Source organism: Triturus cristatus, chromosome 4_2 (assembly GCF_964204655.1).
Source record: "Triturus cristatus chromosome 4_2, aTriCri1.1, whole genome shotgun sequence".
NCBI lineage: Eukaryota > Metazoa > Chordata > Amphibia > Caudata > Salamandridae > Triturus > Triturus cristatus.
Window position 1 is genome coordinate 188,531,328 of NC_140586.1, and position 25,697 is coordinate 188,557,024.

A 25,697-nucleotide genomic window follows, 5' to 3' on the forward strand; every position below is an offset into this window, starting at 1 on the left:
CCCTATATCTCACCTTACACACACATATAAACCTATCAGTCACCCCTAAGGCAGGCCCTATCAATCCTGAGGGCATGGTGCTTGGTTTACATGTGAGGGGGTACCTCTGCCTGAGCAGGGCCCCTTTGCAGCTCACACAGTCTATTCTCTGTGGTGGTTTGTGGATGCGGTTAAACCATATACTCTTAAGTGCATTATAACCACGCGGTAAATGCTAACTCTGGAATGGCTGCATCAAAACATGTCGTGTTTGGTGTCAGCTGCTTTGGAATCATACCCCCACACCAGTAACTGGTGTGGGAGTATGATCCCACCCTTCTAGAGGGGTAGACATGTACCTACTGTGGAAACACGGTGGAATCCTGAAAGAGCCCTGACATCACAAAATGGAGGCCACCAGCACAGACACTGGGCTGCCGTCCTGCTGCTGACTGAAACTCACAGTGGGGGAGGCCCAACAATAGGCATCCTGTCACAGGGAGGTGTCACCACCTTCCAGACAGGATTTAGTGTATTGGGGCTGGGTGGGTGCACTCCTAGAGTGCTTTGAAGTCCTGCACTGGGGGAGCAGTAGGCTCCTCTGTGCATATGCCAGCGCAAACCGTTTAAGGGGCTACCTGTCCCTGCTTTGGCGCGAAACTGGACAAAGGGAAGTGGGTGTAACCACCCCCTACCTTGACCCTCCCAGAGGAGTGGTCATAGAGCTTGTCCCGCCCTGTCTTTAAGTATAAGATAGGGAACCATTGCCATTGCAAGTTAGATATCCCTGGACGACGCTTTACAAGAAGAATCCTGGTCCTTCGACGTTCCACTACCTTTGGAAGACGGAAGAATCTCCCTTGGAGTCAAGGAGTGACTCCCCTGCTTGGCAGGCACCAAAACTTTGAATCAACGGTCGCAAACTTACCCGCTCCCGCCGGAGGCCGAAGTCCCTGCAGCCCTGGAAGTGGATTTCCTGACTTCTCGACGGCCATCGTTAGTCCCCAGCAGAGCTGAGGCGAGTGGACCCCACGAGTGACGAGGAACAGCAATACTCGGGTACCGTGCACTATTTTCGAGTGCAGTCCCTTCACGACGTTCTACAAACTTGTGCATTGGACCACGTGTGGTCCAAGCCTCCAGCAGGATTTCCACCGAAGATCAGAGGCCTACCTCGTCCCGAGTGACCGTGGGCTCCTGTGAAGTGAATCCTCCCGAGGCGTCTTCGCGATCCCTTGCCGGCTGGCTTTTGGGTCCTCTGAAGACTTTTCTATTGAAACAAAGGGCTCCCCTGGTTGCTCCAGGCCTGCCCTGACTTTCCCTTGCTGGGTGAGTCCCTCAGACCTTGCTGGTCTGCACCGCTGACTTTCTTCACTGTCCACGAGACTTGCTGTTGCCAAGGCTTGTTGGCTCCAATCCGGTTGCCGACACCTCAGTAAGCTGCAGACTTCGTGGGACACGCCGAATCCAGCTCCTGGTCGTCGTCGACGCCTCCTGACCCTCGTGGCTGAAGAGTCAAGACACCTGTGATCACCTGAAATCACCCGACGACTGTGGGCATCCATCTTCCTGGGCCCGGGTCTCTGGCAAGTGACTTTGAACACTGTCTCCTCTGCTTTCAGGTGTTCTTTCTTCAGAATCCATCCTTGGATTCCACCAGACACTTCTCCTTTCTTTACAAGCAGCAAGTCTTCTTTGGTTCCCATTGAAAACGACGCCGCGACCTGACACCAAAAGACACCTATGCACCCGGTTTCCCTGGGTGAGGTAACTCATGCACTCAGGTGCTCCTGTGTGTGTTGGCTCTAGAACTACTTACCCTGTAAGTGACCTGCTTGTAGACTCTCCCGAAGTACCCTAAAACTTTAAAATTCCAACCGCGACTTGCTCCATTGAAGTCTATTGGGATCCGCGACTGTGTTCTCACACTGCATACGTCTCCCGTGGGTCCTTTACTTGCCTGTCTTGGGTGGATTAGTGAGGCCCCAGCGCTTCTGAAGACCTTAGGCCTTCTCCCTTCTCAAGTCGTTCTTCTTATACCTCTTTTTAGTATATGGTCTGGTACGCCCCTAGGGCCCCAGCCATATAAGTGCTTAATTTGTTGTGAAACATTGATCTGTGCATATGTTCCTGACTTCTAATCTCATAAAGAGATAAGTAGAGTGTGTCTAGAAATAAATACGGAGTCTCACTGATCCGACTACAAGTACGAGACTTCAACACTCGTCACAGAGACATAAAAGAACCCCTTGAAATATATAGGGCTCTAACTATGGTCAGTGGACATACGGATTGATGAATTTCACTTTAACAGTTTCTCAACCGAAATGAACATAAAAGATATCCATCTTCTAACACATAAGTCCTAAATAATACAGGATCACATGTGGGCAGATCGACTGGCCAGTTTTTAAATACGGCCCTACGGAGTGATCCCCGCCCTTTGACACGTGTAGGAGAATAGGATCTGCACTTATGTTGCCCCCACTTTTTTTTCCTGATGTTTACACTGGTTTCTGGCTATAGTCTGGCTGGGTCCCTGCTAATCAGGGCCCCAGCCCCTCTGTTCTCTCTAAACAACTTGGAGTGCATATTAGATGCACTAGTGATTGGATACTGTGGTACCTTATGAGCCCCTAGTATATGGTACCTTAGGTACCAAGGGCATAGGTACTTCACAGGCCAACCAGGGATTGAAGCATGTATTAGGCCACCCCTGGGAAGCAGACTAAATTTGACACCACAGGCCTGCTACTGCAGCCTGGGTGAGGTAGTGTTAGCATTCCTCACTGAGATATAGGTTCCCTATATCTCACCTTACACACACACATATAAACCTATCAGTCACCCCTAAGGCAGGCCCTATCAATCCTGAGGGCATGGTGCTTGGTTTACATGTGAGGGGGTACCTCTGCCTGAGCAGGGCCCCTCTGCAGCTCAGTCTATTCTCTGTGGCTGTCTGTGGATGCGGTTAAACCATATACTCTTAAGTGCATTATAACCACGCGGTAAATGCTAACTCTGGGATGGCTGCATCAAAACATGTCGTGTTTGGTGTCAACTGCTTTGGAATCATACCCCCACACCAGTAACTGGTGTGAGAGTATGATCCCACCCTTCTAGCGGGGTAGACATGTACCTACTGTGGTAACACGGTAGAAATCTGAAAGTTCCCTGGCATCACAAAATGGATGCCACCAGCACAGACACTGGGCTGCCCTCCTGCTGCTGACTGAAACTCGCAGTGGAGGAGGCCCAACAATAGGCATCCTGTCACAGGGAGGTGTCACCACCTTCCAGACAGGATTTAGTGTATTGGGGCTGGGTGGGTGCACTCCTAGAGTGCTTTGAAGTCCTGCACTGGGGGAGCGGTTGGCTCCTCTGTGCATATGCCAACTCAAACCGGTTAAGGGGCTACCTGTCCCTGCTCTGGCTCGAAACTGGACAAAGGGAAGTGGGTGTAGCCACCCCCTACCCTGACCTTCCCAGAGGAGTGGTCATAGAGCTAGTCCCTCCCTGTCTTTTAGTATAAGATAGGGAACCCTTGCCATTGCAAGTTAGATATCCCTGGACGACGCTTTACAAGAAGAATCCTGGTCCTTCGACGTTCCACTACCTTTGGAAGACGGAAGTATGTCCCTTGGAGTCAAGGATTGACTCCCCTGCTTGGCAGGCACCAAAACTTTGAATCAACGGTCGCAAACTTTCCCGCTGGAGCCCGAAGTCCCTGCAGCCCCAGAACCGGATCTCCTGAACACTCGACTACCATTGTGAGTCCCCAGCAGAGCTGAGGCGAGTGGACCCCACGAGTGACGAGGAACAGCAATACCCGGGTACCGTGCACTATTGTCGAGTGCAACCCCTTCGCGACGTTCTACGAACTTGTGCTTTGGACCATTTGTGGCCCAAGCCTCCAGCAGGTTGTGCACCGAAAATCAGAGGTCTACCCCGTCCCGAGTGACCGTGGGCTCCTGCAAAGCATTTCCTCACGAGGCATCTTCGCGATACTTTGCCCGTTGGCTTGTGAGTCCCCTGAAGACTTTCTTATTGAACCAAAGGGCCTCCCTAACTGCTCCAGGCCTGCCCTCACTCACCCTCGCTGGGTGAGTCCCTCAGACCTTGCTGGTCTGCACCATTGACTTAATTCACTTTTCACGAGACTTGCTGTTGCCAAGGCTTGTTGGCTCCAATCCGGTTACCGACACCTCAGTAAGCTGCAGACGTCGTGGGACACTCCGAATCCAACTGCTGGTCATCGTCGATGCCTCTTGGTCCTCGTGAGCGAAGAGTCAAAACACCCTTGATCACCTGAAATCACCCGACTACCGTGGGCATCCATCTTCCTGGCTCCGGGTCACTGTCAAGTGACTGTGAACACTGTCCCTTCTGCTTTCAGGTCATCTTCATCTTGAATCCAGCTTTGGATTCCACCGGACACTTCTTCAGTCTTCGTAAGCAGCAAATCTTCTTTGGCTTCCACAGAAAACAGCGACGCGACACGACACCAAAAGACACCTATGCACCCGGCTTCCCTGGGTGAGGTAACTCGTGCACTCCGGTGCCTTAGTGTGTGTTGGTCCTCGAATGACTTACTTTGTAAGTGGCTTGCTTGTAGACTTCCTCGAAGTACCCTAAAGCTTTAAAAATCCAACCGCGACTTGCTCCATTGAAATCAATAGGGAACCCGCGTCTGTGTTCTCACACTGCACGCGTCTCCCGTGGGTCTTTTACTTACCTGCCTTGGGTGGATTAGTGAAGCCCCAGCGATTCTACAGGCCCTAGGCCTTGTCCCCTTGCAAGTCGACTTTCCTAAACCTCTTTTTTAGTATATGGTCTGGTACGCCCCTAGGGCCCCAGCCATATTTGTGCTTAACTTATTGTGAAACGTTGATATTTGAATGTGTTCCTGACTTCTAATCTCATAAAGAGATTAGTAGAAAGTGTCTAGAAATAAATAAATATATATTTGATATATATAGCCTCTCCCGCTTCCTGCGGTCCTCTTTGAGCCGGCTGACCGAAGGACAGTATATTTGGATTCCCTTAATTCAACTAGGCACGCATGGGACAGCATATTGCGACATACTGCTGGGGCACTGTTATATTCCCCGGCAATGCTGCTAGAATGGGCGCTCTGGCTGCCTCCGTGCGGGGACAGGGGAGTGGTACGGGCCCTTCAGGGGTTGGGATTACACACAATGGGAGACCTGTTCGTGGATGGTACCGCGATAACGTGGGTGGAGGTGGCTGCTGGGGCGGATGCCCCTTCGCAGCTGCAGCGCTTCCAATTCCATAGGGTGAGAAGGGCGTGGCGGCAGCAACTGGGAGACGATATGGCTGAACCTCCGGAGGTGCCGGAATTAACATGTATTATTAAACACAAATGCCCTCGTAGGCTGATATCCAAACTCTACAGAATAACGATGGAGCAGAGAACACAGCAGTATACCAAGGCTGGACTGGCAACGGGATCTAGGCATAGTGATCGACGATGCCATGTGGGCGTACTGCTGTGCCGGTACGCGTAGAATATCTTTGCATGGCAGGCACAGACTGTTACACTTTAAGTATATAAATAGAGTATATTATACACCGGACAGACTGCACAGGTACGGACTACGGGAGGAATCGACGTGTGAGAGATGCAACCACCCAACTGCGGACTTTATCCATTTGGCATGGGAGTGCCCTGGGGTTCATAAGTTCTGGCAGGCGATTTTTCAAAAGATGGGAGGAATGGTAGATCTGGAGTTTACGCCAGACCCGCAGTAGCTCTGCTGGGCTACTCTAAAGCTGCCCAGGGCAGTGCGTAAAATGGTAGACATGGGATTGTTGATGGCAAAGCGTAGGGTAGCAATGTGTTGGATGCGGGGACCACTGCCCACAGTAGCACAGTGGGCCCGAGATGTGCTATATTGCTGTACGCAATCAGAGGTATTTAGTGAGCTGCTCCCGCCACGCAGTCTACCAAAGAGTTTCTGGGGGCTATATACAGAACACCTTGGAGGGAAGGGAGGAGCAGCGGAGAAGGGAACTGGGACGGGAACCGAGATGGACCCGAGAACAGTGGTTGCGTGAGCGGCCTGGGGGACGACCTTTTGGCAATTGGGGGACCCCCTCCTGGGCAAAGCGTAACGTTACAACTTGATCAGCAAGGGACTGAAGGGAGGAGGGAACATGAAGGTCGATCGCTAATAAACATTAGTCTAATATGGCTAGCATGTAGTGGAGAGCCTGTTAAGGGGAGAATACACAACTTGGCAGAATGTAGGAGCATAACACTATGGGGGGATCTGACTGGACACCTCAAAGTTGCGGGGGAGGAGGGAGGGGAGGGTGTTGGGTTAGTGTGTTAAGTTCAGTAAAAAACTGTATGTCCCCAGTGGGGAGGTGTATACAAGATATGACATACTAATATAATATCTGTTAGAACTAAAGGCACGGCTACTTCAGTATACAGCGATGCCCGGCCTCCGGGATGTGGGATAAGCTGACGGAATGACGTGATGGTTTGTGGTAATACAACCGGCCTCAGGGTTGTAGGCGCACACTTATGCATGTCACCATGTGTCATCAGATATTAAATATATATATATTTGATATATATACCTGTGGTGTCCTTTCATTTGGTAATTCAAGAGATTATAAGGTACAACAAGCTGCTTTACATTCCTCAGAGACTTAGCCTGAAGGCTGCTCTCCACAGCTACCACTAGGATAGCTTTCTTTAAAAGGTTGTCTTAAACCTATCTACCATAAGAGTCGAATTGGACTGGTGCAAGGTGGCCACTATAACTAGTGACAAGCATATGCCAGGCCAATTTCTCACAACACGATGGTGCAAAGACTATGTAGCATCTACAGAAGTAGGTGTGCTCCTCAATACAACAGATTGAAAGCACATTCCATGGGAGATTTTAACGTTTGTCCTGAGGAAGGTGGTCTTTTATTTTTGACTTCCACCGAAACGCGTCGACTCATGATTTAGAAGGCCGACTATAGATTGTGGTGACATCTGTTTTCCGAACAATTAAGTATCTGAACATATTTCAAGGAGAACAGTTGATCCGGATCTAATGTCTTCTTTTCTCTGCCGATAAGAAAGCAACTTTGTTACATGTTCTCCCCATCTTGCAATTTGTGCACAGAATGAAAATTAGGTTTTTAACTTTTTCGTATATTTTTATCCTTGTAAGTGTATATGACTATTCATTGTAATTGTGATGATAAATTTCTGATCAAGGCAGGAGGCTTCAAAGGCCTCTGCCGACTGATATGCGACCCAAGGCTTCCTTAGACAGGGGCAATACCACCCCCTACTCTGGGCCCATTTGGCACCAGGACAGGCAAGAAAATTACCTATCCCGGAGGCGTGTTCCACTCTCAGGCTAGTACCACCCCTAAGATGGGCTACATGAAGTGAACAAGACTTTTAAAATTCCACCATCTTAGTTTTGGTGGAATCAGACTCCCTGTGTCAGGGTTATGCCCACTTTCCATAAGAAGTGGTCATATAGAGGGTGTAGACACACTAAAGGCAAGCATCCCACTGGCTACTACCGGTCACTCCCCGTAACGCCCCAAAATTGAGTATTTATGTGGCACCCCTGACAACAGGAACTTAGATTTGAGGGCTGAAGAAGAGAGGACAAAGAAAAGACATGAAAAAAAGGGATAACTGAAGACTATCGTGGAGATTTGGCTCCAAACCCTGCCTGCACCAGTCTCGACAATCGTGATCAGCGACTCGTCCTGCAGCTGACCAGCTTCCAAGAACCCCGTGAGATAGCCAGCCCTTCACAAATTGCCAAGCAATCTCACTTGGAGTAGAGGAGCTACTCCCCTGCAGTCCGTAGGCACCGAAATGCAAAGTCTGGTCCACAGAGTTGCCACTTCTCAGCCAGCCCGACGCAACAGCCCCCCCAAGAAGTGGTCCCTGTGCTTCCGATGGTCAGATCTGTACCCCCCCCCCCCCCCGAGAGAGGACACCAGCACCAACCAGAGCCGCACAAGGCAGGTAACGAGTGAGTGCCAGTGGTACTTTGGACCTTCGCACCCTATGACCCTAAGTCCCGAAGGGGTCTGACCCCAGAAACCGACCCTAAATACCTGTATGCTATCTATGCCTTTTTCCTCCATATGGGACTGTTTTACTTACATGCAAAATTCAATATTTTAAAAAGTCCTTATTTGATAACAAAGTTCTTGGTATTAAAATGTATATTAAAATACGACATTTTTCTAAATTGGTCTTGGATTTATTCTGGAGTGTATGTCTCATTTATTGCCTCTGTGAGTACAACAAATGCTTAGCACTACCTCCGATAAGCCTAACTGTTCGCTCACACTATCACAAGAGAGAGCCTTTGGGATATCAATTGTGCTAATTTAAACCACCTGGGGTTGGCCTGGAATCTTTATGCAGTGTACCTCGTTTTGGTCCACTATATAAAAAGCCAGCCTCCAAAAAATGGGTATAATGAAAGGGTGCATAGATTGGCGGATCAAAGGGTGGATGGATGGCTGGATGAGCGAAAGGATGGATGGATGGATGAGCGAAAGGATGGAATTTGGGACGTCATGAACCCCCAACTTTAGAAGCTATTTCGGGGTGTAATTCTTGATAGGCCTCTTCTGTCTCATCTTGGCAGACAAAGAGGAGTGAGTGAAAGGATGGGTGTGTGGGTGAAAGGGTGGATTGATGGGTGAAAGGGTGGATTGATGGGTGAAAGGATGATTGAGGAGTGAAAGAATGACTGGATAAGTGAATGGGAGGGGAGATGGATGGACGGATGAGTAAAAGCATGGATGGATGAGTGAGTGGATGGATGAGTGAGTGGGTGAGTAAGGATGAGTGAAAGGGAGGCTGGATGGCATGTAGGGATGGATGAGTGCTAGGAAGATGGATGAATTACTGAAAGAATAGATGGATGAGAGAAAGGATGGATGGAGATGGATGCATAGGTTTAGACATGGATCAGTAGATAGAGAGAATGGTGAAAGAATGAATGGATGACAGAATGTATGGGTATCAGCAGGTGGATGGAAGGATGAATGGATAGATGCTTTGATGGAAGAGACAACAGGGCTCTTCTGGGGAGAGTCTTGATGACTTGCTTTGTTTGCTCGGTGTTATAACAGCTCTGGTTTGCAGTGGGGGAAAGTTTAATTTTCTGGCTACTCCTTTGTAGCTGATCAATTAAACATTTTCTTGATCAGCATACCCAGTATGCTCTTGCATCTCTGGACAAAGTTATAACCTTCGCTTCTCACACACACTTCGGTTTCCACAGATAACCCTTTCACCGACCATTCACTTTTGCTACCAAGCAGGTTGGCCTGCTGCAAAAACAGGGGGCTCTATAATCGTCTGGTTCTCGTCCTTAAATATATCCAAGCACTGCACAGTTTTTGTCTCTCATACACCGAAATCTACACTCAGCTAAATGTAACCTGCTGAGCCTCCCTGTGCCACTTTGAGGTTTCAGTACTCTAGCCTATTAATAGCACTGTATTGGTACTACAAGTGTATAAAACAGAGCAATATTTTATTGGGAAAGTATATGAAAATTGCACGAAATTATGTTTTCAGAGCAAAATGTGGTTTGCCAGTATCTAGCATCAATGTTTTTATGTGAGTGTGCACCTAGCATACAAAAAAGTATCCAGCGATGCCAGCAGGAGACTGATTTGAGCAGAAAATATCTATTGGCAAGACATTTTCATTAAATCATTCTCAGGGTGGTGGCTTGCGATTTATTTATTTATTTTTGCACATGGTGCACACTTACTTAAATAATTATGCAAAGCCACAGAATGTAAAATTTCCTGAATAGAAATTTTGCACATTTTGCTAATGTAATTAAATGTCTTGTCTGACGCAGTCACCAAACACACACATGCTACTATTCTGCCACATAGGGATTCCTTTGCATGTAGACTTTGAATCGACCTTGCATACAACTACTCACTAGGAAATATCTCATCGCTTGTTTCCGTATTCAGCTAGCCATGATTCACATCCGCTATAAATAACCATGTAAACATCAGGGATGTGGCATTCTTCCTTCCAGACACCCAGGACATATTGTTTGAGGTTAACGGCAACAAGTTTTCATGTTTATTTTGTCCACTGGAAATGTAGGCACAAACCTCTGGAGCACGTGCCATTTGGCTGTCAGTTTACAGTACCACAGTGTGGCTCTGTAACAGAGGAGTGTCTGCCACCCAGGCAAGGTTTCTATCTATATGCATAAATTGTTCGAACATGTATAGGTTGTTCACTAATGAGACAGTTGTACTATTAGGGGGAGGGATCCAAGGAAATGCAGTGGGTTGGGAGGTGAACTTGCAATGATATAATAAATTTAACAATTTGAGGCTATTGATAATGCTCTCAGATTACAATCCCAAACAGTAAAGTGACACTGGTGGTTGTTTGCTTTCTAATTAAATGTGCACATAAAAAATTGCAAATTGGAAGGAAAAAAAAAACATTTGGTTAAATGAACTGTGCAACTTTATATACCGTTTCTCAGAGGCTTTATTTATCAAAAAGTGTTTGATATATGCTAATATTAAAAAAAAAGATTAATAATGCTCACTGAAGGGAAAACCATTACAGGCAACATAAAAATAAAGTACATGCCTGATCTGTAAAGAAAGCCACAAAATGCACCTGCATGTATGTGTTCTTCCCTGGGGGCAGATTTACGACTTTCAGGAATTTACAAATGTTTATGAGTGCGGTTTCCAGGCCTACTTCTGTGAACTTTTGGGAATTTCATTTTCGCATGTGTTTATACGCTAATGCAAAAAGTTGCAAACCGACTGCAATACACTTTCTGAACAACAGCTTGTTTTTCCCCTCCCTGGATAAAGTTTTAATACTGCCTTTTTCAGGGGACAATTTCCATCCTTTTCCAGCAAGTGAAGGTTGGAGAGGGGCCGGTGAATACCCCATAACATGTTAGTTTGTGGATGTGCACAGACTCATGAGGCATTTCATCCCTGGAACTACTGCGACCCATCTACTTCCAGCCCCAGTAAAAGGGATTTCCATAAAGACTGCAAAATCAGAGCTTTGCTTGAATCGAAACCCTAATTTAATATAGGTCCTTACATGACCAGACGATGATTATCAGAGCTTTGCTGCATTGAGATTGCTGATATGCGTCACCTCACTGCATAGCACCAAAAGGGAAGGCGGATTTTCTATAGGAAAAGTAAATTTCTGAAGCAGCCGGTCCCCTGGACAAATAGACATTTTGTAAAATTGCACATTGGTGAAAAATGTTTGTAGTAGAAATATTTGATTACCACAGCTTATCAATAAAAGCATGTGTGTGCGTAACATGACAACCCACACTCCTGAGTCCATAAACGAGTTAACTCACAAACCGAAAGTCCATCACCACAAACAGTATATATTTATACACCTAAACATGACAAATAAACTGTCAAGACCTTTGTATTCCTGCACCTATGTTTACCATATGACTCCATATCACCAGGGACACCATTATTCAGGCCTGCGCTTTCCTTTATCAACCTGAGAGTTGCATCCCAGTTCAAGTCAACTATACCACCTGGAAACACACACCTCAAAAAAATGATTTGGATAAGACAAGCTCAGGCATGAAACATGGTGTCCGCCAGGGCCTAGTTTGAGACGGTGGTTGCCAGTGGGGGACACCAGCACTGCTTTTTGGGGACCGCCACTTATTTTTTTGCATCAGACATTTCTCAAGAGTTTGGGGGGGGGGGGAAGAGAGAAAACGCGGAGAGATGAAGGAAGAGAAAGACAGAAAAACTCTCATATAGGTAACAGCAGGACCTGCAAGAGGGGGCAGGGAGTGCCTGTTAGTAGATTAAACAGGCAAGAGGTGGATTTAAGACTACCAGCCTTAGAATTTGGCGCGACATTTAATTGCACTGGCAGGGGCTTCTGAGCAAAACACCTTGTGCACAAGCACTGGTTATTTTACAAATCAAGCACTGGGTCCCTGGTGACACGCATCCATCGAGTAACCTTACCTGCACCCCTTTGTTTGAATACGCCTTCTTTTCCCACTGTGGTGACATTATTCTCCACCCCACCCCACACTTATATGTAAAGTTCATTTGTTAGATGCACGCAACAACACAACTGAAGCACACTCGATTTGGTTCTGGTCGCACTATATGCACCCCTACCCCCCAAAAAATAAGATAATTAAGGTTGTAAAAAAAGGAAACAACGTGTCATTTACATATTGAGCACGGAAGTGGGCAGAAAACACGAATTCTCAAGAATGCCAAAGATACAGTCAGGCGCGCAGATGAGGGACGTGGCGCAGGGAACTCCAGTGGTGGCCTCTTCTATAGAAAAACATAATGGGGTGAATTTGAGAGTTCAGGAACTGAAAGTGACTGTGGCGTTGACCCCACATGGGAGCGCAGGGGGCGGATAACTCCTCTGATTAGAGGAAGTGACTGAGAAAATAAGACGAAAAGGCAAAAATACAACACAAAAATGAAAGCAGACCGGCTAAGGCAGCTCATGGGAACAGACTGATAGGTCAGTTCACCTGCAGCAGCGCCGTGCTATTCCGTCACTGGGACAAGACACGCCTGCTCAGCTCTGCCAATGCACCTCAAACTAAACCGACCTGTAGCGGCAACTATTTCAGTACTGACTAAAGACCCACGCATAACTCTGCTGGTGCAACTGTGCAAACCTTCTGCGCCCTTGATAGTTACAGCAGAAAGATACGCACAGCTCAGCCACAGCACCTGAACCCGAATCCTCATCCTGCAGCACATGTCCCACCCAGTACGAGGACCCCCACACACCTCTGCCAATGCACCTCAATGCTGCCATGCAGTGCGCCTAGTGTTATAGTACTGTGACGCAGGCCTACCAGTAACCCTCAATCCAGTCCCAACCTGCAGCATCCGTAGCTATGCCAGAACCAGGCCTTCCACACAGCTCCGCCAATGCGACTCCGCCCTGCCCTGAGGCACACCACCTGTTCTGTACTGAGACCCGCACACTGCGACCCCCGCCCCACAGACAGAAACCCTCACCAGTACTCACGTGGCATGATGCCCTGGTTCACCAGCTCCTCCCGGGTCCGCCGCTGCTGCAGCTTCAGCTGGAGCACTGCAAAGATGGAGAAGAGAGGGTCAGAGGCGGCATCCCGCCCTCACAGGTTCGCGCGCCTTCCGCGGAGGCCTATGTGCAGCCGGCAAAGCTCAGGGCAATCCAAGTATGATTGCTCTGGGGGTTCGTGCGCCTGCCGCGGGTGTCCCCGGGTAGCCTGCAGGTTTCAGATGCAACTCGTGATATGGCAGTTCAGGGAGGTCGTGTGGTTGTGACAGGGCTCAAGGGCCACTCGCAGTACGGTAGCTCATGTGGCTCTTGCACTCATTGCATGGGGTCGTGTGTGGTCTGCGGGGTTCTGGTCCTGTTTGCAGCCCATGGTAAGCATATTATAAAATCCTCTCCCAGCCGGGAGCCTGAGCGAGCACCAAAAACAGAAGTTCCCCCAACTGACAGCCGCAATAGCAGAAGTGACGAAAAGCCGCCGCATCCTGGGGGGGCGGGAGTGGGGGAGGAAGTTGCAAACGCTGAAGGCAAGACGATAAAGAGACAGCAGAAGAGACCGCGCCTAGCGGTGAGAGTCTTAGGTGGGGCGCGTGAGGCGGCACCCTTGTGAATACACACGAAATACCTATGGGAGCATTGGTACCAGAACTGCCACAAGGGGGCAGAGCTGCAGCCTGATAGCAGTCACTACCACAGGGCACAGGACATTTGCCGCCACTGCTGCACAAGTGTTTACTTACACTAGGTGTCACTATTGCACAGCATCTTCAGGGCCTCAGCTTACTAGAACTGAACACCAGGTGTCACTGCTACACCACCGTCCGCTCTCCATCACCACAGGCAAGGCCATACTGCTAGGGGCCACTTGGCATTTATCACCGCTGCACCGATGTCTGCTCGCTGCAGGAAATCAACCAATGCCATGCTCTGACATGACACCCGGGGTCCCCATGGGGTGCCTGCTCTCTCGGGGACGACAGACAGTGCTGTGACTGGACACCTGGGGTTCCTATGGGGTGCCTGCTCTCTAAGGGGCGGCAGACAGGTCTGTGCTCTGACATGACACCCGGGGCCCCTATGGAGTGTTTGCTCTCTAGGGGCCGGCAGACAGTGCTGTGCTCTGACATGACACCCGGGGTCCCCATGGGGTGCCTGCTCTCTGGGGGCGGCAGACAGTACTGTGCTCTGACATGACACCCGGGGTCCCCGTGGAGTGCCTGCTCGGTTGGGTACGGCAGACTGTGCTGTGCTGTAACTGGACACTGCGTCACTGCTGCCCACTGCAGGACTGCCAGTGACTGCTCACTGACTGTGTCCGCCCTCCCCAGGGTCTTAGGCTGCCATACCGCGAGTGGACACTGGGTGTCACTGCTTCAGCGGTGCCTGCTCCCTTCGAGGCGCAGTGAGAGGCGGGCGGGGGCTTGCGGCGTGGGGTGAGAGTAGTCACAGAGTGACAGTCCTCGCCGATCAGTGGCCGGGGGACTTTTTATAGAAGTCCAAGAATAACGCAGCCCATGTCTGTTTATCCACAAGAGGAAGTGACAAGTCAGAACGAAGAATAACTGCGCCTGTGTGTGATGTCAAACGCCCCTGTTCTGTGAGTACCTGTAGAATTAGCTTATTCTACAGTAGTGTAGAGTAGTGTGCGAGTGGCTTTCTATGTGAGGGTGAATCGCTGGAGCACTCTGTGTGAGGGTGGCACGGCGAAGCTCTCTGCGTGTACCACCCACAGTCCACGTGAGTGAATGTGGAACACTCGCTGAGTGTGAGGGTGAGACACCGAGCCTGTAAGAGTGTGAGAGGCTGATGCTGCCTGTCGAGTATTTCAGTGCGAAGGCGAGGCGCTGGTGCTCTCTGTGAGATGAACGCACAGGCTCTTCGTGAGATGCTCAGCCTTGTTGTGGGGATGACAGCCAGTCCCCGCTGTGTAATTGTATCTCTAAAGGGGTGGGGGGGTGGGGGGTACTACAACAGCAGTTGAATATGGTAGAATTTGAAAATGGTGAGGTGCAAGTCGAATAAATGAAATTGGGTGAGTGAGCAAGCTGGGGTTTAGCGGGATTCTGTTCCTGAGAATATTTTTAAACCTTGGTGTGAAATGGTGGATTTCCAGCACAATTTTCTTTGAAAATGCAGTAATAACAGTTTTTTGTCCATTTTTTAACATTTTTTAAAGGGAACTCCATATATTTTCGAACACGGTTTGTTTGGCAATCTAGTCTGACCTCCCCAAAGGAGTGGACACTAGGCTCCATGGCTTAGCATCTCCACCTTTACTCTAAAACGGAGGAAGACAGTATAAACCTAACTAATGGCTACATTGGACAATGGGCAACCAGAAAACCTGGTGTCAACCACGGCTTGACTAAATTGTGTGATCCTTGTGCGAATAACATGCAGAATTATTTCAATTTAATGCAGGCGGGCAACACCCATTGGGCTCACCGGGCTTCAGCCCCCCCCCCCCCCCGGCTTCAGCCCCCCCCCCCCATCATGTGTGTCAGCCCGGCTGGCGTCCTGTGCCTCGCGGGCTGGCGTCCGTCTAATTGCAGCCGGACCCGAGTACTTCACAGGTCTTTAAAAGACCATTTACTCGTTAATGAGGCTTTTGTTGTGTTTTCACCCCTTCTTACAGCCACTCTGCCTATGGCTGGAAAACTTAGCCGCCCCCCCCCCCCCGAAATTTGGCTCTAGTTGCCCGCCTGGTTTAGTGCACTACACTATTCAGGATCCAGTGGCCAAAGACGCCCAGGACTGCCTATGAAAATGACTCTCCTGCGCGTCATCAAGGGGTGGTCTAAATACAATAGTCAAAGCCAAGTGCTTTGCTGCATGGCCCACGCCAAAGCAAGGGTCAGAGAATGAAGGTCAGCCAATATGGCATGCTCATTCGAACAGTGAATTGCCAACTTAAACACTCATTTAAAAAGTTCTACTTTTAAAATTAGTGTTAAAGAGGAACTGTTACAATAATGCAGAAAATGTGATGGGCGGAGGGAGGTATCTATGTGCGTGTGCGCATACATACTTATAAATGTTATCTTTGTAGGAGGCCCTAGCTGTTGCTCCATGTGTGCCCCCCAATTCAATTCCTGATACGCCACTGCCCCCGTGACGCATGCCCTCGGCTGCGTCTGTGACGCTCCCGCTCCATCCGCGTGACCGAGAGATGCTCGCGCTCTACGCGAGACGCCTGCTCCTTGTGCGCGCGGCAGGCCTGAGCGACAATCGTCCCAGGCGTGAGGGTGAGACGCTGGCTCTGCACCCTCGCTCGTGCTCTAGGGAGTGTGAGGCGCCAGGCTCGGGTGTGAGGATGAGACACTTACCGTTCTTCCTCTCGCTGAGGGGCGGCTCTGGTGCCCCCGGGGTGGCCGTCAGGTCCATGACTGGCTGTAGCGAGAGCTCCTGCAGCTCGTTGACCACGGCCTCACTCTGAGGGCTAGGCGCCTTGAGGTGCCCCACCTCAGTCTCTCTCGCTGTGCCCCCCTCCAACCCCGCGCTGGAGGCAGAGGGGGGCCGCCGCTGCACCCCCAAGAAATCCACCCTGGCCTTCGTGACTGCGACCTGGAGAGAGAGAGAGAGAGAGAGAGAGAGAGAGAGAGAGAGAGAGAGAATGATCATGAAACGGGCAACACAAAAAGTGCACAGATACAGACAGTCAATCCATCACTCGAGGATGACAGTTCATGCTGGCTTAGAGAGCCAGAGATACCCCTTGTGCTCACAAGCCCAGATAGCAGCGCTAGGCCTCAAAGCACACAGCCTATATATGCTCAGACAGCAGATGCATTCCTTGGTTAACAAGCATTTGCAATGCAATCGGTCTCGCCTTTGGGACCTTACATGTATTTAGCGATGCAGCACATTAGCCTGAGTGCTGAAACATCTACTGTTCTTTAACATGGAGGGAAAGTAAGCGCCAAACTGCGTCACACGACGGGTATGGGAGAAATGGTATAGTCCAAAGCTCTGTTTTTAATATAAAATCAGGGCCTTCGGTGGTCATATCACTGAAAAGAGAAGATTTGAAAAAAATATTATTGTCTACAGGTGCTCGTGGAAGACAATTTCTATGGACTGGAATCTAGAGAATGTTAAAGTGATTCTGGTATTTTACTGACCTCTGCTGGTCGTTTTCTATCAAGAAAGTTAAATAGAGGCAGTTGCCAGAATTTTTTTAAAAAAAAGTCTCTCAGCAGAAAGCAATTCTGCTATTTTATTGACCTCTGCTGGTCATTTTCTATCAAGACAGTTAAATAGAGGCAGTTGAACAGAAAAAAAAAGTCTCCAAGCGGACGCAGACAAGTCCTAGGGCTGATCTCCATAGCCCACAAAGTACATAGACATATAAGTATATAATAAGTATATACAAGAGGTCTCAAATGCTCAACCTAACGAGCATTGAAAATGCAATAGGTCTCGCCTTTGATTAAGTTAAAGCCATTTGCTTTGCTAATTGTATTGTATAGCAAAGCAAATGGCTTTAACTTAAGGAAAGGCGAGACCTAATGTCAGTCAGTCAGTCAGTCAGTCAGTGATGTCAGTCAGTCAGTGATGTCAGTCAGTCAGTGATGTCAGTCAGTCAGTGATGTCAGTCAGTGTCAGTCAGTCAGTGTCAGTCAGTGATAGTCAGTCAGAGTCATGTCAGTCAGAGTCATGTCAGTCAGTGTCATGTCAGTCAGTGTCATGTCAGTCAGTGTCATGTCAGTCAGTGTCATGTCAGTCAGTGTCATGTCAGTCAGTGTCATGTCAGTCAGTGTCATGTCAGTCAGTGTCATGTCAGTCAGTGTCATGTCAGTCAGTGTCATGTCAGTCAGAGTCATGTCAGTCAGAGTCATGTCAGTCAGAGTCATGTCAGTCAGAGTCATGTCAGTCATGTCAGTCAGAGTCAGTCAGTCATGTCAGTCATGTCAGTCATGTCAGTCAGTCATGTCAGTCAGTGTCAGTCAGTCATGTCAGTCAGAGTCATGTCAGTCAGTGTCAGTCAGTGTCAGTCAGTGTCAGTCATTCAGTGTCAGTCAGAGTCAGTCATTCAGTGTCAGTCAGAGTCAGTCATTCAGTGTCAGTCAGAGTCAGTCATTCAGTGTCAGTCAGAGTCAGTCATTCAGTGTCAGTCAGAGTCAGTCATTCAGTGTCAGTCAGAGTCAGTCATTCAGTGTCAGTCAGTGTCAGTCTGTCATTCAGTGTCAGTCAGTGTCAGTCATTCAGTGTCAGTCAGTGTCAGTCTGTCAGTCATGCCAGTCAGTGTCAGTCATGTCAGTCGTGTCAGTGTCAGAGTGTCAGTCAGTCAGTGTCAGAGTGTGTGTCAGTCAGTGTAAGAGTGTCAGTCAGTCAGTGTAAGAGTGTCAGTCAGTCAGTGTAAGAGTGTCAGTCAGTCAGTCAGTCAGTGTTAGCTAGAGCAGCTCTGCTGACCTGGTTCTCTGGCTCTAAAGCAGCTCTGCTGCCCTGTTTCTCTGGTTCTAGAGCAGCTCTGCTGCCCTGGTTCTCTGGTTCTAGAGCAGCTCTGCAGCCCTGGTTCTCTGGTTCCAGAGCAGCTCTGCTGCCCTGGTTCTCTGGCTATAAAGCAGCTCTGCTGCCCTGGTTCTCAGGCTCTAGAGCAGCTCTGCTGACCTGGTTCTCAGGCTCTAGAGCAGCTCTGCTGACCTGGTTCTCAGGCTCTAGAGCAGCTCTGCTGACCTGGTTCTCAGGCTCTAGAGCAGCTCTGCTGACCTGGTTCTCAGGCTCTAGAGCAGGTCTGCTGACCTGGTTCTCAGGCTCTAGAGCAGCTCTGCTGACCTGGTTCTCAGGCTCTAGAGCAGCTCTGCTGACCTGGTTCTCAGGCTCTAGAGCAGCTCTGCTGACCTGGTTCTCAGGCTCTAGAGCAGTTCTGCTGACCTGGTTCTCATGCTCTACAGCAGCTCTGCTGACCTGGTTCTCTGGCTCTAAAGCAGCTCTGCTGACCTGGTTCTCTGGCTCTAAAGCAGCTCTGCTGACCTGGTTCTCTGGCTCTAAAGCAGCTCTGCTGACCTGGTTCTCTGGCTCTAAAGCAGCTCTGCTGACCTGGTTCTCTCACTCTACAGCAGCTCTGCTGACCTGGTTCTCTGCCTATAGAGCAGCTCTGCTGATCTGGTTCTTAGGCTCTAGAGCAGCTCTGCTGATCTGGTTCTTAGGCTCTAGAGCAGCTCTGCTGACCTGGTTCGCTCGCTCTAGAGCAGCTCGGCTGACCTTGTACTCTGGCTCTAGAACAGCTCTGCTGACCTGGTTCTTAGGCTCTAGAGCAGCTCTGCTGACCTGGTTCTTAGGCTCTAAAGCAGCTCTGCTGACCTGGTTCTCTGGCTCTAGAGCAGCTGTGCTGACCTGGTTCTTAGGCTCTAGAGCAGCTCTGCTGAACTGGTTCTCTGGCTCTAAAGCACCTCTGCTGACCGGGTTCTCTGGCTCTAGAGCAGCTCTGCTGACCTGGTTCTTAGGCTCTAGAGCAGCTCTGCTGACCTGGTTCTTAGGCTCTAGAGCAGCTCTGCTGACATGGTTCTCTGGCTCTAAAGCACCTCTGCTGACATGGTTCTCTGGCTCTAAAGCACCTCTGCTGACATGGTTCTCTGGCTCTAGAGCAGCTGTGCTGACCTTGTTCTTAGGCTCTAGAGCAGCTGTGCTGAACTGGTTCTCTGGCTCTAGAGCAGCTGTGCTGACCTGGTTCTCTGGCTCTAGAGCAGCTGTGCTGACCTGGTTCTCTGGCTCTAGAGCAGCTGTGCTGACCTGGTTCTCTGGCTCTAGAGCAGCTGTGCTGACCTGGTTCTCTGGCTCTAGAGCAGCTGTGCTGACCTGGTTCTCTGGCTCTAGAGCAGCTGTGCTGACCTAGTTCTCTGGCTCTAGAGCAGCTGTGCTGACCTAGTTCTCTGGCTCTAGAGCAGCTGTGCTGTATTACAAATATACATTGTATCCTTAACTAGGACCATTCAAACATACCTCTGTAGTCCAACCCCCCTCACACAAAATATACTCGTCAGCTCATCATAATGCGCAAAAGAATGCATGAATAGATTGCTTTAAAAAGCTAAACACCAGAGAGATAAGGTGCGTTGATGATGCAGCAGACTTCCCCATTTTGCGAGGGTGGGGGGCTGAAGCAGAAGAGGCTGTCAGCGGCCATTACAAGCGTGTTGACGGCGCTGCAAATGAGAAAAAAATAGTGCTTCGAGTCCTTTAAAGGAAAGAGTGTAAATCCGCCCGTAAAAGATCCAATCCCGGTGGGCGTGCCTAAAAGGAGACAGGGTGGCAACAAGGAATGCTTGGCATGCCTTCAGTGCAATCATTCCACTGCCTTTGGCATCCTTCGTAACGCCAAACGACGCGCACAAATGAAAGCTGAAGGCAGAGCTGGAACGAGGCTTCTAGAATCGTATAGATTCCAAGAAGTCTCGTATGACGAGAGCAGCGCATGCGCTGCTGACGTCAGGCCGAGACCTAAAAAGCTCATACAGCCTCAGCAGCAGAGCTACACCTCAAGGCACACAGACAGCAAAGCTACAGCTGGAGGCACACCGATAATCCAGGCTCTGGAAACAGACATATATATCCAGTGGTTTTATCAGATCTTACATACCCAGAAGCAGAGCTTTCCTTTGCGTTGCAAAGAGGTTACAGACAGCAGAGCTAAACCTCAAACTACAAAAACTTTACAGAGATAGCAGAGCTATCCCACGGATTACACATATCTTAAAGGGGCAGAGCTGTCCCCCAGGAGAAAAAAATCTGATAGACAGCACAGCTGGCGCGTGGACAACCAGGATGTGGCTGCAAATGCCGGCCTACAAGTTACAGATGGTAGATCAGTTGTCTCCAACGAGTAGCTCTCCAGCTACCTGTGAACAAACAACAGTTGATGGACAGAATGCAGAACAATGTCATACATTCACCCCAGTACAGAGATCTGGGCCTAAAGCCATCGTTTTTTGCTCACCATGCCATTCCAGTGTGAACCCATCCATATGCAAATCAGTCTTGACCATGTGCTTTATGGGAACAGTCCAGCCCGAACTGCCAAGCCACGTCCTCCCTGGACTGGAAACAAGCATCCTAGGACCGGTTTTGGGGGTTCACCCCTCTTTAGCCAGGATAGCTTGATTCCAGTGGCATGGAGAGCACGGGACCCACGTCTGGGCATACCCGTCCCACTCGGGGTGACAAATGCAAACTGGGGTGGCATGGTGAGCAAAAGAATGATGGATTTAACCCAGACCCCTTGACTGGGGGTGAATGTTTTGATTTGTTCTGCATTCCATCCATCAATTGAGTGTCTTTTGCTTTCTCACCCTAAATGCGCCAGGTATGCCCAGACGTGGGCCCTGGGCTCACTGTGCCACTGGAATCAAGCTATCCTGACTGAAGAGGGGTGAAACTCCGAAACCGATCGTAGGATGCTTGTTTCCGGTTCAGGGAGGACTTGGCTTGGCAGTTCGGGCTGGACTGTTCCCATGAGGAACAGGGTCATGACTGATTTGCATATGGCCAGGTCTAAACTGGGGTGGCATGGTGAGCAAAAGAATGATGGATTTAACCCAGATCTCTTGACTGAGGGTGAATGTTTTGATTTGTTCTGCATTCCGTCCATCAATTGCGTGTCTTTTGCTTTCTCCAGCTACCTGTGACCAGCTCTTCTGTGTGCAGCCCAGCCTACAACTATTGAAGCTTTTGCTTTCTTGAATTATTAAAAATTAAAAAGCATGTTTTCAAGATGCAAATATGTGTATTTGCACAACTCATAAGCGTCCGTCTGTAGAAAAATAGTTGAATTTTGAAAATGTGTTTAAAGCGATTATTTGAGTTAGAGAGATTTATTACTCATATTTATACCTTGGTGCCATGGGACTGCAGCTATGGTTTGTATGTACTATCCCTGTAATATTTCAGTTCAAATTGTCAAAGCCTTTTTTGACATTTTTGCTGGAAACCCTGCCTAATGCACGGATGTGATCAATGCCAACACGTCTGGATGGGGTGTTTACTTTTACATCACTAGTATTAGTAGCTCAGGATTATTTTGAATGAAGACGTAGCTCTTGTATCAGACCCCTGTGGTAGATCTACACAAGGTGTAACACATGGACAGACAGATCCATCTCTCGCGTTACACTCTTAATACAGAAAGTACAGCTATTTCCTAGGGTTACATAGAGCTTCCTACACATGCTGGGGCCCGTCACTGGCTCCACACCAGGTGCTGTTCCTCCAGGGTAGCATGGGCTGGATCTGGTCCACAGTGATGCAGGGAATGCCATTGCCACTGTCTCTCATCTTGAATGCACGCACCTAGCTGCCATGTTCGGGGTGGGTGCTTACCCTGCCTGGGCCTGTTCAAGCTTCTAATGGGTTTGACTGCAGGAGTGAGAAAGGCTCAATGCGAGTAATCCGTGGAGGACAGGGTGCAGGGAAAGTGTTGGTGCAGTTCCTACATGTTGTGCCTGCAGCCCCTGTGTGGTATGCCTACTGCCCATTGCCTGTTCTCATTTCCTGTACAGCGTGTTTACATTTTCTACAAAGGCTGCATGCCGTCTATTAGCTAGTGTATCAGAGGTTCCTGCACTGTGAGTCAGCAGTTCCTGTGCTACATGCAGAGCTTTAATTGGGCCGGGTTCTGCCAGTGCTCAGCAGCGGAGTTTCTAAAAAGAAGGTGATAAGACGGGTCGCTGTCATGCTCTCCATTGTTACCCTCACCGTCAGGGTGAAACATTTTTTTTTTTTTTTAAGTCTGCAGCAGTGCCACCCTTCACTGCATCTGAGGTAACTTCAAAGAGATTCGTCTAAGTTCTTTCACAGTCTCCTCATGTCAGAACTAAAGCATTTTCAATATTATGTACAACAAAGCCATAGTTGGTGCTTATATGCAAGTAACAACCACTGACAAAGACAATAGTCCTGGCTTGTTGCAAGTGTAAACAGGGCTTTAAGTGGGATGAAAAAACTGTGTGTGGGGGGGGGGGGGGGGGGTGTCGCTTAAAAGGTGCTTGGCCAATGTAATTAAGGACGTGGCTTAAAAACTTGTAAGCTAAAAATCTGTGCTTAGCATAGTGTACTGCCCGACTTGTATTTTGCTGTTTGTCATTGCATCCAGATATATGATACAACAAGTAACATCATACCTACAACAAGTCAGGACTATTGGCTTTGTCAATGGTGGTTAGTTGCATAAGATAAATAAGCAGCAACTATGGCTTGTATATAATATAGCAGGCACAAGCAGTCCGGAAAAAAATGGACCGACTGCGCCAGGGCACAAATCAGGGCCCGATAGAGACCCATTTCGAGGCCCCCTCTTAAAAACTGCCGGTGCTCTGCACCGGCGAGACCCGGCCCACTTCAAGCCCTGAGCGTAATGTTACTTGCTGTATTATATATCTGGATGCAATGGCAGAAGCAGCAAAAAACCAGTCGGGCGGCACACTGTGCAAAGCACAGCTTTTAAGCTAATGTGTTAAGCCAGACAGGAGTGGTGCAGAGTAGAGTGGAGTAACGTGGAGTATGGATGGTTTGGTAGCGTACTGCCATTACAGACAACACATCTTCAATTGAAATGGCCATTACATTTGCGTGCACATACAGTTCAACTGATAAAACATTTACTGAGCACAAACAATGTGTGGAAATGTCATCATCTAGTGTATTGATTTGATCGTCAGCACTGTTCCTATACAGACATTTACATTTTGATGTGTGCTAAAAAAAATAGCACTGTGAAGCCTTTTTCATGCACTTCTCCACAGCCAGCATAATTGTCACATAAATCCCCTCACTTTGAAGTCGGCAAAAGAAAAATAAACACCATGCTCCCTGGAAGACACAGCTTGACATTTGACCTCTGTGTTTGAATGCACAGCAAATGTGACAAGAACAAGATCTAAAGGCTTGTTTATATATGTGGAAGACTACTGTAAACACAGTTTAGGCACGGGAGAGATGAGCTCAACCTGAAGAGCCTAAAGCAAACAAAGCCACCAAATAGAAAGCCAGAAAATGGGAGTAACACACCACAAAGACAATGGTAATCAAAGAGCGGAATGCATTCCTAGGTCAACTTTCTAGATGTCCCAAGATGTCCTTAGCAAACTAGCCAGCTGTGCTATCTGGTAGAATGTGACCTAAAAAAAAAGGGTAACCACAAGGAGGCAGCTCATCTTCATGTGTTACCTTCTCATCACTAGTCGCCACGGTGTGGTTCCAGGCCTCTCGTGTGGGAAAGGGGACCAACTCTTGCAGGTAGACCCGCAATGCGTATATGGGCTACTTGTCTTGAGACAGAGTGACTGGCCTAATAATGTGTCGGGCTCTTCTGCACTACTGGGGTCCCCAGCATGTGCAGCTGCCCCCTATGAGGCACAAAGAGGCACTCTTCCAAGAGGATACCCCACAATGTACTCAAGGACAAAGAGTGTCCAGCTCCCCTTAAACTGACGCCTGATACAGCAAACGACTCGCCTATTAATGGGTCATGCCACTTCCTCTCCAGTAGGGACCCAGGAAAAGGTTCCACAAAAGGACCCTGTTTTTATGGAGAGATTTGCAATATACATTGAGGTCACAATGTGTTGTTTCTCTTTTGTCCGAGCCCTGATACTCCACACTCTAGTCAGGGGTAAAAACCCTACTCACACTTGAAAGTTTAAGAACTCCCCTATGGTGCGGGTAGACCCACACTCACCAGCACATCCAGAACTATACCGTTCCCCTCACGGCAGGTGATGAGGCCAAATGCGCGTCATAAGCAGACCCCGCAGCAAGAGTCAGCGGTACATTTGCCCCTTTTTGTAACTATTGTCTTAAAAGTGTTACTGTAGCTAACTGAAGTTCTGTTTTCAGTCACCCTTGCAATCTACACTGACAGTCTTTAATGGAAACTAGTAGTCCCCTCTCCGTTGACAGTACTGCCACAACTTGCATCGAATGAGGACAACTTGCATGATCTCCAACTCTGACCCCGATGACGGCCCCACACAGTTGGGATTTTAAAGGGTTGGAACGACAATGATATTCCCTGAACAGATTTTTCCTGTGAAACTAGTGTAAAACGAATAACTCTGGAATGTTGCATGTTTATGTTGAACTATTTGAGTTGTTTTCATTTCATTTCATTGCTGTGCTGCTCAACTACCCACGTTAACAATAACCAATGTGACGCTTACACCTATTTTAGTATTCACTCTTTTAGTCACTATTCCGTAAATACAAAAAAGTATATTAAAAACACACACACTAGAACATCAATAGTCTTTGAGTACCACATTTATTATTTACACAAAAATAACCCAGAAAGCAGAGGCAGGTTCCGAACTGAGATGTGTAATGCAAGATACTGTTTAATGGTATGGGACCACGAAAAACTCGGATATAGCACCCGAAAAGATCAGACCGAAGTTGGAAGGCAGAGTGTAAGGGAAATGATGTGCTGCAAGTTGTGGTGATCATGTCCACGACTACAAATGTCCTGGAAGAAGGTGCTGAGCCGAATTAAAAACTCTCCGGCATTCTGTATTCTGACTGACCAGGCTATTGCAATGCTACTAATACAACACACAAGAACCAATCTATTGTACAGTCTTTTTATATATATTTTTACTTTGTGAGCAGGAATGAGAGAGCACTTTCTTCTTCACCAGTC

General features: G+C 48.6%; 1 protein-coding gene across 1 annotated transcript in view; it reads right to left on the reverse strand.

The window, feature by feature from the left end:
- MRTFA (myocardin related transcription factor A) overlaps window positions 1–25,697 on the reverse strand; it is a 235,698-nt gene that overhangs the window by 183,628 nt on the left and 26,373 nt on the right. Inside the window, exons 3-4 of the mRNA XM_085601073.1 lie at window positions 16,396–16,633; window positions 13,058–13,123 (exon numbers count right to left, since the gene is read on the reverse strand). Coding sequence (XP_085457199.1) covers window positions 13,058–13,123; window positions 16,396–16,453 — 124 coding nt within the window. The 5' untranslated portion in view covers window positions 16,454–16,633. The remainder of the gene's footprint in view (window positions 1–13,057; window positions 13,124–16,395; window positions 16,634–25,697) is intronic.